The sequence below is a fragment of the Diceros bicornis genome, chromosome 24, assembly GCF_020826845.1.
Source record: "Diceros bicornis minor isolate mBicDic1 chromosome 24, mDicBic1.mat.cur, whole genome shotgun sequence".
NCBI classification, from domain to species: Eukaryota; Metazoa; Chordata; class Mammalia; order Perissodactyla; family Rhinocerotidae; genus Diceros; species Diceros bicornis.
In genome coordinates, this window is record NC_080763.1 from 17,987,154 (window position 1) to 18,000,396 (window position 13,243).

The 13,243-nt window shown below is 52.5% G+C and overlaps 1 protein-coding gene across 1 annotated transcript in view; it reads left to right on the forward strand.

Annotated features, from left to right (window-relative positions):
• PLEKHD1 (pleckstrin homology and coiled-coil domain containing D1) overlaps nt 1-12,715 on the forward strand; it is a 28,381-nt gene extending 15,666 nt beyond the window's left edge. Inside the window, exons 7-13 of the mRNA XM_058567206.1 lie at nt 5,242-5,336; nt 6,778-6,871; nt 8,362-8,540; nt 9,104-9,236; nt 9,621-9,765; nt 10,068-10,217; nt 10,528-12,715. Coding sequence (XP_058423189.1) covers nt 5,242-5,336; nt 6,778-6,871; nt 8,362-8,540; nt 9,104-9,236; nt 9,621-9,765; nt 10,068-10,217; nt 10,528-10,697 — 966 coding nt within the window. The 3' untranslated portion in view covers nt 10,698-12,715. The remainder of the gene's footprint in view (nt 1-5,241; nt 5,337-6,777; nt 6,872-8,361; nt 8,541-9,103; nt 9,237-9,620; nt 9,766-10,067; nt 10,218-10,527) is intronic.
• The last annotated feature ends 528 nt before the right edge of the window (nt 12,716-13,243 follow it).

The window sequence follows — 13,243 nt, forward strand, 5'->3', positions numbered from 1 at the left end:
CCTGGTGACATTCACGGGAGGCTGTGATGGCCTTTGTTACCCACAGAGGTGCTTCTGGCCCCATAAAGGTGATGGGATTGGATGATCTCAGAGTTTCCTTCATTCTCTAGATGTCCATAATACAAGTCCCAAGGGGGCCGAGCATTTGCCTGAGGCAGCCTGTGGGGTCAGAGAGACCCTTGCTTCATTTGAGGGTGGGGAGCTGCTGCAGTCCATTTCACTTGGAATCTCCATGCAGCACTGGGCCTTGCCAGTTCTGAGGAGTCATTACCTCCCCTGAAGGGCAAGGTAGGGTAGTGGTTAGTGGTGTGGACTCTGGAGCCAGGCTGCCTGTTCATATTGGACCATCACCACTTCTAGCTGTGTGACCTTGGGCAAGTTACCTAACCTCTCTGAACATCAATATTCTCACATGAACAATGGGGATAATAATAGAACCCATCTTCTTGGGGATATTGTGAGAATTAAATGAGATTTTATATATAGAGTGTTTGGCATACAATACGTGATTAATGAATATCTGTGTTTGTTAGTATTACCATCATGTTATCAATTATGGGCCCATCCTGCATATGAACTGCCTGAGGCCCGAAGCTGCAGAGTGGCCCGGAGGAGCTCTCAGAGGGGGGCCATTTCTCTTGTCCAGTTGCTTTTCCTCGTCCTCTCCCAGGCAAGGCATAGGGTGGGCCCATCAGCCTTGGCTCAGTGCTGCTTCTCCAACTTGACTCTTGCTGCCTCCTCACCCTTCCCATCCACCCCTCACTGGGCTCTGAAACAGGCTGTACAGTCGAGAAGCATCATGGCCCGTAGTACCCCACCCATTCCCAGGGCCTGGCACAGCCCCTGGCCCAGGAGGAGTGCTGGTAAATGTCTGTGCAAGGACTCAATAATCGAACATTGTTGATTTTTGTAATTTTACATCAGATCTTGATGTGAATCCAGTAGGACAATCCACCCTCATTTTTCTTCTTCCAAATATTATCAGATATTCTTGCCCGTCTATTCTTCCAGCTGGACTTCTGAATCATTTTGTCAATTAACAACAACAACAAACCCAAACCAAAACAAACAAAAAACAGAACCCTAAACCTATCGAGGATTTGTGTGAGGATTGCGTGGATTCGAGGATTCGCAGCGTGACAGCTCCGAGCCTTCTTCCACCCGGCAGCGTATGGGCCTCTGTGTCTCCAGGCTTTCAGTCTAGGTCCCGCATTAAAGCTTTGGCATTTTCTTCATACAGTGTTGTACATTTTGAGAAGTGATACTTCTGGTGGGTCGTCAGCAACTTAAAGACAGATAATTCAGGAAGCCAAGGGATGGCATGGAGTGACAGACACAGCCACGGGCAGGGAGAGAGGCAGACTTATCCATCAGAGAGGCTAAATCTGGGGCAGCAGTCAGCCGGAGGAAAATTTAGACACTCTATCTAGGTCTTTAGCCAGGAAATGAGGACAGAGGAGACCTCGCTTAAAGCTGTAGCATGTTGAAGGAGGGAGACCTGTCAGCTGTGAACTCCCCGGTTTTTTGGTACAAGATATGAGAGAGACTCACTCGGGCCCAGCTGGTACCCATGGTGAAGGCTGCTCTGGGCAGGCAGGGAGGAGAGGACGGTGCCTGGATTCACACTCCCAGGTCAGCTGCTTGCTCTAGATCAGGAATAGAGCTCACTGAGTCATTCTGTCAAGCTTTCTCCTTCCTTAACTTGCTTATCCACATCGTAGGTCTGCGTGTCCCCTGCAGCTTTCCTGTCTCCACTCCAGGTCACAGAGATATTGTCTGGGCGGGCCTTGGGCCACTTGCAAAGGCGTTTGGTACAATGGCCCAGCCATAAGATGAAGATTCTCTGGTCTCTAAGAGGCTCAGTGAAATAGGATGCAGGGGAGTGCTTTGTGGAGGGGCCAGGCCCATGCAGATGTGCGCGCTGTGATGGTGCATCCCTGACATCTTCCATGTGGCAGAAAGGGCCTGGGACTCTAGGGGCACGAGCAGAGTGCAGGGCAGCCATCCTGGGCTCATCTGCCCGAGGCCAGCAGACCCTGTCTTTCCTTGGGTGCAGGTACCTCAGATGTGCCTGGCTCCTGTGGCCTCAGCTCTCTCATCCTCTGGAGGAGTGCAGTCTACCTACCTTTCCTTTTCTGGCTGAATTGTGACAGCTTAGCCTTGCATGTGGCCAGGCATATGGGAAATCAGAACTGCCCAGGGCCAGTCAGGCAGGGCGCCTGCCGCCTGGGGTGCTCCCGCTCAGAACACAGACTCTTGGAGTTGGAAAGAAGCTCCCACTTCAAGGTGAGGCTCTTTGCCGACCTCCCTGATGGATGTTGATCCTGATTTTGTGATGGGCAACTCACTCCCTCTGGAGGTGTCCTTTGCCTTATTGCTCCATTATTTGAAAGCTCTTCCTTTCATTGAGCTGGAATTTGCCTTCTAGTGACTTCTTTCCAACCTTATACTCGTGCAACTTAAGTCAGGTCCAAGAGTCAGAAGAACAAGCACCATATGGCGGAGGAAGGCTTAGCTGCAGCAGGTCTTGGCTGACCGCAGTCTGTGGCAGGCTTTCTACAAACAGTCGTACCATCCTGGGCTGCAGGAACAGAAGGTTCTGGCTGTTCCAGGTTTAGAAGTTGTGGGTTCCACTCTAATCCGTACTGGCTGCAGCTGGACATCAGCTTTATATAAGAGTCATACAGGGGAAATGAAAGGAGGAAAAGAAGTGAGCAACCAGGCAGGAGATTCTCTTTCTTTTTCCTCTAATATATAACCTTTTTACTAATAGAAGAAATCACGCTCTTTGTAGAAAACCTAGAAAACAAACTTTGTCCTTAATTCCACAGTTGACAGACAACTATTGTCAACTTTTCATTGTTTTTCTTTTCAGTCTTTTTAAAAAGTCTATTATTCTTACATATGTTTTAAACCTAACAGGATTATATCAGATACCAGTTTTATGGTCTGCTTTTTTATTAGACCATCATTAACATTGTACCTTCAGCAATTTTCCATGTTATTCAATGCACTTTGAAAACATCAGTTTTAATGACCGTGTACTGATTCATCATATGTGATGTTTCATTTAACTGATCTTCTATTTTTGGACATCTAGGCTGTTTTCATTATCATAAATTATGCCACAGTGAACATCCTTGTACATAAATCTTGGGCTACTTTTCCAATTATTTCTGTAGGATAGATTCCTATAGATGAAATTACTGACTCAAAGGGTGAGAACTTTTAAGACTCCTGATGCATATTGCCAAATTGCTTTCCGGAAAATTTGTACCTATTTACATTCCCATCAGCAGTGTATGGACATTTCCATGGGTTTAATCATTTACTTTCTCCCATTTCAATTACAAAAAGATATCCCAGTGGAATAGTAAGTAAAAGGAAATATTCACAAGCTGGAGTGTTGGAGAAAGGGGCTCTCTCCAGGGAGGAGAAGCCAAGGTTGTGGGATGGTGTCCTCAGCTGGGTCCTGCGTGATCTGTTCCGGAGCAGCAGAAGCCAGGTGCCTGTAAGAGTCAGGTGCCCTTGTGATTTTTCAAGTCTAAGCCCAGGGATGCTTGCAGCCCATAACTTCCCCAGTCCCATGAAAAGCCCTGCCACAGCAGGCAGAGGCCACCAGAGAGAGGAAATAAGTTAGGTTTTTGGAATCTGAGGCTACAGAGAGGTTTATCATCATTAGCGATACCATGTGAGAATGTATTAAAGTAGAGGTTTTCAAACTTTTTGAAGCTCTGAACTATTCTTTCATTAAGAAGGGGGAGGTCTACAAGAATCAAATTTTAATTATATTTATATTATGTCTATATATGGCTGTATCTACCACAATAACACACAACCCCAAAATATTCATGGCTTTGAACAGCAAAGATCTGTCTGTCACTCAGCTGCATGGGTCAGCTAGGGGCTCTGCTCCACGTCTCCTTTCTCAGGGATCCAGGCTAATGGAGCCTCCACTGTTTGCAACAACACTGGCTGCCACGGCAGGGGAAAGGGAACATAGCATGTCATGCCCTGTCTCTTAAAGGTGTCTGCCTGGAAGTGACACATTTCTGCTCACAATCCATTGGCCTTACCAAGTCCCATGGGCCCACCCAACTTTTGCAGGTACACTGTGGCCATGCAGTGTGCCAGGAGGTGCGTCAGAATGCCAGCGAGCAGCCCTAGTGCTGACCATTAACGAGCCACCCCACAAGTGCCGATAATGATTAGAAGGAAAGAAAGAGCAACTTTTTGGGTAAGAAGTTTAGGGATGGAGAGCAAGGTGTTTAGAACCAGACTCTCCCATTTCCTTCAGACTCTTCCCTTTCATCCCTTCTCTGTATCTCCTCAAAGCCAATGGCACCTTCTCCCTACAGGCAGCCCCACTCGCTGGCAGGGTTTCTGTTATCCTTGAGAACAAAGCCCCTGGGTGAAAAATGAGAGTGTAATTTGGAGCTAGAAGATGAGAAAGAAAGTGGATCTAGAAATAATATCCTCCCCCAGTATAAAATGTGGAAGAACAAAGCAGTTGTCACAAAAATGCTTCTAGCTAAGCTTCACTTGAAGAGTGCCCCCAACACCACCAGCCACTGAAGCCCAGGAAAACGGATCCCCGGAGGCCACATACTCGCTGGGAAACACTGTGCCTGCCGGCGTTCCTGAAGGGACTGGTTGGGCCCCCTGGGCCAGCCTGTCCCGAGTTTTCTGGATCTCCTATTCCCTTGGGGCTGAGTATAGGAGAAGCTGCAGCTTCTTTGTACTGTGCTACTTTGCTTCCCACATGCCTTGAGAAAATAGAGTCCTTATTCTCTGACTTTTGGATTAGAAATGGCTTTTCTTTGCCAGTTCTAACAGATGTCACTCCAGGGATCTTTAATGGAAATACATACTCCCCGCTTTTTCCTCCAGGGCTTGAGGGCCAGCCAACATGCCTTAGGATGTGAGCGACTGGAGTTGCCCAGCGGAGTAGACATTCAGAATTATCATCATGTCCAGTCGCAGGAAATGATGGGATCATTTCTACACCCTGCCTGCAGCATGCTAAATGTGTTTTAAATGAGCCCAGCTCATCACAGATTTCGGTTTTGTTGAGACTGTGTGTCACTGAGTGGGGCCAGGGCTCCTCAGGACTTAATTCCAAGTCTGGTCCAGTGTGTGCCCCAGACTGAATCCCAGAGGGTCCCCTGGGTTAGAGTGAAGTTCCTGACCTCAGGGCCCTTTGCTGGCGTGACTCTTCTCTTCCTCTCTGATTCTCCTCAGGAGCTCGAGCGCCTTAACCAGGTGCTGGAGGCCGAGAAGCAGCAGTTCGAGGAGGTGGTGCAGGAGCTGAGAGTGGAGCAGGAGCAGATCAAGAGGTGGGGGTGGTGCCCCGGGAGGGGAGGAAAGTGCACCTGGTTAGGGCACATAGAACCCACGGTCCTGGTCAGGTCTGGAGAGGCCTCTGCCTAGCAGATGCTCACTGCTTGATGACTGGGTTTGGGTCTATGGTTTGGCTCCAGGCCTTGGGATGTGCCCAGAAAAAGCTGTAGACCCCACACAAATGGGCCACTTCTGCCCACTGGAGCACGAGGCATGGGCAGGTGTGGACAGGCATTCCCCCAAACAACGAGCCCCTCCTGCCTCCGTCAAACCTTACTTCCCCAGGCAGACAGGACCAAGCGGACCTTGCAAGACCGAGCAAGACCCCCAACATTCCCTGTCTTTCCTGCACAGTCCCTTCACACTCTGGCTAATGATGTCCCTTGAGATCTTTAGTCCCACATATGGTTTGCAAACCCAGTTGCACATTATAATCATCCAACAGAATTAGAATCTGCTGAAAGTAGAGCCCAGAAATCTATATTTTACAAAAGCTCCCCAGGACATTCTGATACAGCCTATCCAGGAATTTGGGGACTGCTGATCTGGGTACTGTTGGTGGTGGTGGTTGTCATCGTCATCGTTGTCATCATCATCACTATTGATCATCAGTGATAGCCCAGAAAGATTTTTCTTGCAACAATCTTATAAAAGGAAGTCATTAGACATGTATTTGGGGGAAGGAGAACTCAGAGGATCTTACCAAGTAAATAGCCAAGCTCCTGCTCACTTCCAGAACTGTGCCAGATGCTGGAATAGAAGATAAGTCATCTCCTTGAGGATCTGGTTGGGAAAACCAGATTCACACCCAGGGAACGTCAACACAGTAATATATAACCAGGTGCTAGGAGGCGTGGTGCAGACTCCCTGCGTTAGAGGAGTTAAGATACATGCGTGATCCCTGTGGGCTTGAGCAGAGGTCAGCTTGAGCTGGGCCTTGAAGGATGGGTCAGAGTTGGAGGATTGGCAAGAGAAGGGAAAGGCATTCCAAACAGGAGGAGGGGAAACCGAGTGTAAAGGCCTGAGATGGCCCAGGCTTGTTGAGAAAGCACCAGGGAGTTTATCACCCCAGAGAAGGGCCTCAGCCGTGTCCCGTGTCATGAGTGTGGGTCTAGCAGGGCTGTCCAGGAACTCAGGGGGTGAGGCCAGGACCCCTTTGTTTCTCAGTGCTTCTCTCTGCCTGGGGAGTGGCCCTGGATTTATCCCAACTGACAGATTCACGTGTCCCTGGAGCAAGTGACTTCAAACCCACTTGGCCGGGATCTCCTTCTGTCAGCCCCGGGCCCCTGCATCTGCCATCAGGACCCAGCCAAGCAGAGGGCCTGGCCTTCCAAGGACCACTCTGAGCTGGATCGGGAGGTGACGCAGAAGCTATTCTGTGTACAAAGGGGACTGGGAGGGGTGGGCACTGCCATAGCCAGCCCTCTGTCCCCGCAGGGAGCTGGAACTGACTGCGAGATGTCTCAAGGGTGTGGAGCAAGAGAAAAAGGAGCTGAGGCGCCTCACAGAGTCCCTGCAGCAGACGCTGGAGGTGAGGGGCTGTGGAGGGCTGGTTGACTGGGAGGCAGGCTGGGGGGTTGGGCCACGTGATGCTGTTTTTCCATCAGGGTTTCCCCAGAAGGTTGTCTAAAGGGAACTGGGGCACCAAGGGGCTCTGATCTAAAGGGTCTCTTCTCTGTGGACCGTTGGGAACTCCAGCCAACACCTGAGGCCTGAAGCAGGACCCAGAAGGGCAAATTCAAGTTTGCCCTTGCTGTGACTGTGGCCTCAGGAAACCCACCTTCTTCAGAGCTTATATTTTTATACCAGATGGAGGATTGATTAGGGGGTGGCAGGGCCACGTACCACCTCCTTCTTGTGGCTCATTCACTTAGCTGCTCGTGGTTGAAATTGAGCGTGAGGGGAAATCAATGCCGGGTCGCCTCCATTTGATACCACAGACTCTGAGGGGGAGGAGGAGGTGGCGTGCATCAAGGACAAAGTGCAAACTCCTTAGCATGGCATGCAAGGGCAAATTCTGGCTCCAGCCTCTCCTCCCCTGCTGCCCACTCTCCCTCTGCTGCCCCTCTGCCCCCACACAAAGACACCCCACCCCTACTCCAAACCCCTGAGCTCACGTGCCCCGAGGAAGCCAAGCTCTTTCATCCTCCACACCTTCGCCCACACTATTCCTTCTACACAGAATGTCCTTCCACCTCTCTGCCTGGAGAACTTTCATCCTTTTAAGACTCAGCTCAAACATCACCTTAGTCAAGCTTCCCTGACTCTTCTAGGAATTTTCTCTGAGCTCTGGGCTCCCACAGCACTTTCTACATCTGTTGAGCACTTAACACACAAGGTTGTGGTTTTGACACTGTGGACTTCACTAGACTGTGTCTTAAGGTCTCTTCAAGCCCGGCACCTAGAGCGAGCCCAGCAGGTCCTGGCGGATCTGTAATGTTGACTGAATTCATGAGCTGCCTTGCAGACTGTAGGGGTCTCTATTCTCCCTTGACTGACTGGGGCTTTGTTTCCAGTGCCTTTATTTGTTTATCTTTCTCCACTTCACATCATGGGAGGTGGTTCTCATGGATAGTTTCAACTCCAGAATTTCTGGGTAGTGCAAGATCCCAGTCCAACAATGTCTAAAGCTGCTCTTGGGCTGGTTCTTGTTGGGTGTTTTTCACATGAGCCTAACACACTCCCTCACTCGCTCCTGGAGGAGGAAGGACCCCAGAAGGTCATGATGCCCTTGGCCTCGGGCTCTGGTTGTAGTAGGTGCCACCGCCACTGGAAGCTGCATCGGGCCCTCCCTGACTCCCTCGATGGAGGAGTAACCTTGCCTCGTTGTGAGGAAGGAGATCTTGGTTGGCCTTTTACCTCAAGGGAAGAATGAAGACCTTTCAGGTGTCCCTCATAGAGAACTGAGAGAGGAGGGCATCCCTTTCTGGAATTGAAAGGCATGTGAGGGCAGCCATGGTGGAGAACCTAAATTAGGCTCTTTCTCTTCCTTCTCTCCCTTCTTTCCCCGCTTCATGCCAGGAACTCTCCATAGAAAAGAAGAAAACCCTGGAAATGCTGGAGGAGAATGAGAACCAACTGCAGACACTGGCCAGTCAGAGTGAGCAGCCCCCTCCCAGCGGGGGTCTCCATAGCAACCTAAGGCAGATCGAGGAGAAGATGCAGCAGCTCTTGGAGGAGAAGCTCCTGGCGGAGAAGCGGTGAGGGAGCTTGGGACTCGTGTCCATGATGGGCTTTGGGGTTTGGTGACTTTCTTTGAGCTGGACTCTTGGGTTCTGGTTGGCATTGACCACATAGGTCACTCACTTCCTTTCGCCTGGGGCTCAGTTTCCTCACCAGGCAAATGGGAAGAGAACCTTCTCTAACCAAAGCTGACTTGATAATTCTCCCTTGCATTGGTGTGAGCCACACAGATGGTCACTGGGTCTGTATAACAATGCTTTGTGGCAGGCGGGCAGGCCCTCTTAGCCCCTTTTTACAGAGGAGGAAACTGAGCTTTGGAGGGGTTATAGGGCTTTCCTTGAGGTCACACAACTAGCAAGACCTGGGCCCAGGACTCCAGTCTTCTGACTCTGAGCCTGGGGCTCCCCTCACTGGCCACCCCGCCCCTCTCATCACCTGGATGCCAGGACCCATGAAGTTCGGGACTCACGAAGCCTGGTCCAGGATTTTCCAGCTAGGTCTCTACAAAGGGCTGCCTCCCACTGGAAACCCCCTTTGGCGAGTGAGCACTGAGTGAGGGCCTCTTCCGCCCGCCTTGCAGGATGAAGGAGAACGAGGAGCGCTCGCGGGCCCTGGAGGAGGAGCGGGAGTTCTACTCCAGCCAGTCCCAGGCGCTGCAGAACTCGCTGCAGGAGCTGACGGCACAGAAGCAGCAGGCCGAGCAGGAGCTCAAGGTGCTGGCCCGGCCCCCTGGAGGCTGCTTGCACTCAGGGACCTCCCCGCAGCTGGAGACTTCCCTCACACGCCTGCACTTTACCGGGCGGCTACCTGAGTTCTCTCTGCCAATCTGATCAGCCAGGTGCAGGCGATGGAGCTTCCACGAGGGGAAGCTCACTGCCTGCCGCTTCGGGGGGGCATCATGTCAACACCTGCCAGGTGCAGGGGCCGAGTCCAGGCCATCTGGTCGAGGGCATAAGACGCGAGGCGAGATGTGGTAACTTCCCTCCAAGTCCGGAGGCCACAAAGCCCACTTGAGCCGGAGGTGATCGGGGAAGGCTTCCAGGGGAGATGGCAACTGCTCCCCAGGACCCACTTCCCTCTCCCTCCCTCTCCCTCAGGCTGAGGTGAAGGTCCGCATGGACCTGGAGAGGCGTCTGCGGGAGGCAGAGGGGGCCTTGCGGAGCCTGGAACAAGGGCTCAACTCCAAGGTGCGGAACAAGGAGAAGGAGGAGAGGATGCGGGCTGACGTGAGCCATCTGAAAAGTAAGCCTTGCCCTCCGGTGCCTGGTTCACAGGACCTGGTGTGCATTAGCTGATCCGTAGATACTGATGGAGTTTCTTCTCCAGACTCCTGCCTGCAGGCATCTCCTTGGCTCGGCTTCCTTTTGGCTATTGGATCTGAGGTGGGGGTGTGGGGGGAAGGCCTGCAGTTCTGCCCCCTTTAGCAGGTGGCTCTCGTGTCCCAAGGGAAGGGGTCAACTCTTTCCCGCTCATCCCCACCAGGGTCCTTGGGAGGGGCGGGCGGGCGGGGTGGGAGGGAAGGATCAGTCGAACTTTGTCCGCAGGGTTCTTTGAGGAGTGCATCCGGAACGCGGAGCTGGAGGCCAAGATGCCGGTCATCATGAAGAACTCCGTGTACATCCACAAGGCGGCCACTCGCCGCATCAAGAGCTGCCGCTTCCACCGGCGCCGGTCCAGCACCTCCTGGAATGACAGTGAGTGGCTGTCTGGGTGCCCTGGTGGGTGGGGGTGGTCACAGGCCATTGGTGACAAGGCAGGAAGAGGGCAGGGTAGGGAGTGGCAAGGGCTGGCGCAGCTCTGAGGCCCACAGTGTGGCCTTGAACCTGGCTCCACCAGCCTTGGGCTTCTCCCAGGATTATGGGAGCCCGTGGATGCGAAGGGGCTGGGAGAAGCTCAGCAATGGGGAGGATGGGGAGCGAGGGAGGTGGGCTGGAGTTGGGGACAGGGTCAAGCTTTAGTGGAGGGAGGGCTGTTCATGGGCCAGTGGGGCCACTGTCTCCCCAGTGAAGCCGTCTCAGTCCTTCATGACCTCCCAGCTGGAAGCCAACAACATGGAGGAGCTGAAGGAGGTGGCCAAGCGGCTCAGCCGAGACCAGCGCTTCCGGGAATCCATCTACCATATCATGGCGACCCAGCCTGGACCAGCCTCAGCGCTTCCCCGGGGCGGGAAGTGATGGGCTCTCCTCCCCTGCCTCCCAAGTCTTTCCTCAGTGGGGGCGGGGAAGCGGCGGCAGGGGGAGGCCTGACTCTTACCTGGCTCCTCTCCACTCTCTTCTGGGCCAGAGCTCCACCTTGGGGTCAGCCTCACCCTGAAAGCACAGGGGCACCACCCACCTCACCTCCACCCCAGACCCTACCCTTGGGTGTACACTGGGCCCATGCAGGCCCAAGCTGGGTGCTGCCTGGTTGTCACAGTGAGGCGAGGAAGGGTCCTGGATGTAGGTGGGGACTTTTTCTGGTTGGAGAGCCCACTGTGCCTCTCTGTGACTCTGACACCTTGCCCATCCACGTGTGTGAAGGCCTCCCCTCCCCACCTCAACACTTGCCTCCCCTGGGGTTCCTAACCCTTCAGAGACCCATAGACATCCCTCAGCCAAGGCCCCTCACTTGGACCGCATCATGGGTAGGGAAGAAAGGGACCTAGCACAGCAGCTTCTGGACTCATGGCACACCACACTTGCCATGGTACCACCTTTCCTGAGGTTGGGCCCTGGCTGTGGGACCACCCACTCTCTCCCCTCCTCAGGTGAGCTCACCCACCTGCAGCCTCAGCACCCTATGAGGGTGGTGTGACAACCCCCCCACGCCCCCACCCCCACTGTATCTCTCCTGCATAAGTACCTAGGACCCTGGGTCCTGGGCCCTGGCTGGGAGCTGGGGCCAGCGGCGATGCTGAGGGCTCTCCCAGAGGACGCGTAGCAAGTCAGGGAGTGAACGAAGGCGGCCCTGGCTCCTGCATGATCTCCTGGTTGGGCAGGGAGGCAGCTCCCTCTGGCTACAGGGGCCCTGCTGGTCCATGGGATCACAGAAATCTCCCTCTCAGCTGCCCCTGCTTCCATCGCCTTGCTGCCCCCTCTCCCTGCAGAAGCTTTACCCAGGGAGGCAATATGATCACGAACCTGGAAGATGGGGGCCTGGACCGTGACAAGGCCGGTAGCCATTGGTGGCTCTGTGTCCTCGGGTGAAGCTGAAACACTATGTGCAGCTTGTGTGGAAGACCACCACCCTGCAGGGGGCTGAGGGCTGGGGGTGTGTCCCTCACCCGTGGACAGACGGTCGGCCCTGCTCTTCTCCCTCCAGGCTCTCCCTCCCAAGCTGCCTGAGGTCTCCCCAGAAAAGGAGTCTACCTGGGATCGGGGTGCTCAGGGACACTGGGGGTATTAAAGGTGCTGATTCTCTGCTGCTTGGAAAACTGAGCGAGGAGCCCAGAGATGGACAGAAGCCCCAGGGAGCCTGCAGCCTGGTCTGTGGGAAGAGTGTTGCTGACTCAAGCAGTGCATGTCCACCGCTGGGCTAGCCACCAGGCAGATCTGCCCAGCTCTGGGCTAACGGCTGCCTGGTGAAACTAATCTCCACCATCCGTTCTCGAGGGGGGGGCAGTGAACTTTGCCGGCTTCAGCCAGTCTCTGCGGAGTCTAGGAAGGGACAGGGAGGAGGCATCTGAAAAGGATGAGTCTAAATGTAAAAGCTCACGTAGAAATCTGCATAAATCTGGAGCTCGTTTAATATGTATGTAGGATGGACTTTGCAGTGAAGAGGAAGATTTATAAAACCAATTACTGTTTTATTTTTTGTTTGTTTTTAAAGAATTAGATTAATAATGGTTTGCTCATGGAGAAAGGTCTTTTGGAAATTTTCAAATGCATTTTTTTTTTCCCTGGGCAAGTTATTAACCAGAAAGGAGGGTGCTTTTCCATGCACATTCACCAATCCCTGATTCCTTTTCTCCTATTTCACCTAGTACTTTCCATGCCTCAGGCAAGCGGGGTTATCTTCAATCAGTTAATCAATCTGTAAGTATTTGTTAAAAACTCACTATGTACCCAGCACTGTAAATAGAAAAAGAGCAACATCTCTATATGAAAATATGAAAGGGTGGAAATTGCTTGCTGGAAATATATTGATCTGATTTTTTTTTTTTTTTTTTTAAACCCTTACTCCTTGGCCAATTAAATGTGTTTCCTACAGTCTGGCTTGTGGTGTGGTCATTGCTAGAGAGATGTTGCCCTCTGCAGGCCAAATGTGGAATTACAGAATTACCTGCCTGTACTCCACACGCCCACGCGGTTCTCTACACAGGACGATGCACCCCCATTGCTGCACCTCGCGGGAGTGGCTTCTTAATAATTAACTGAAAAATCTGTGTTCCCGCCCTGAGGTCCTGGCTGTCCTCATATGACAAGGACTATCAGCTGGATTTTCTTCTGATTTGAGCACTGACCCAAGGGACAGAGCCGACTGCGCCAGTGGGAATAGCCTCAGGGAGACACAGGAACCTAGTTTTATGGCCATTTAGTGTCAGTATCTCCACTGGAAATTGACGATTTTTCCTGCTCTGATGAGGAGAGGTTTATGCTTTTGTTTCCTAATCGTATAAGAGAGAGTGAGAAATGGGAATGACTGGATTCTCCTCCTATACGGTTTGTTTGTTTCCTCATAGGATGGATGATCTATCATCATGCCCCGACCGTTCCTGGTTTGTGTTGGTCCTCAGCAACAT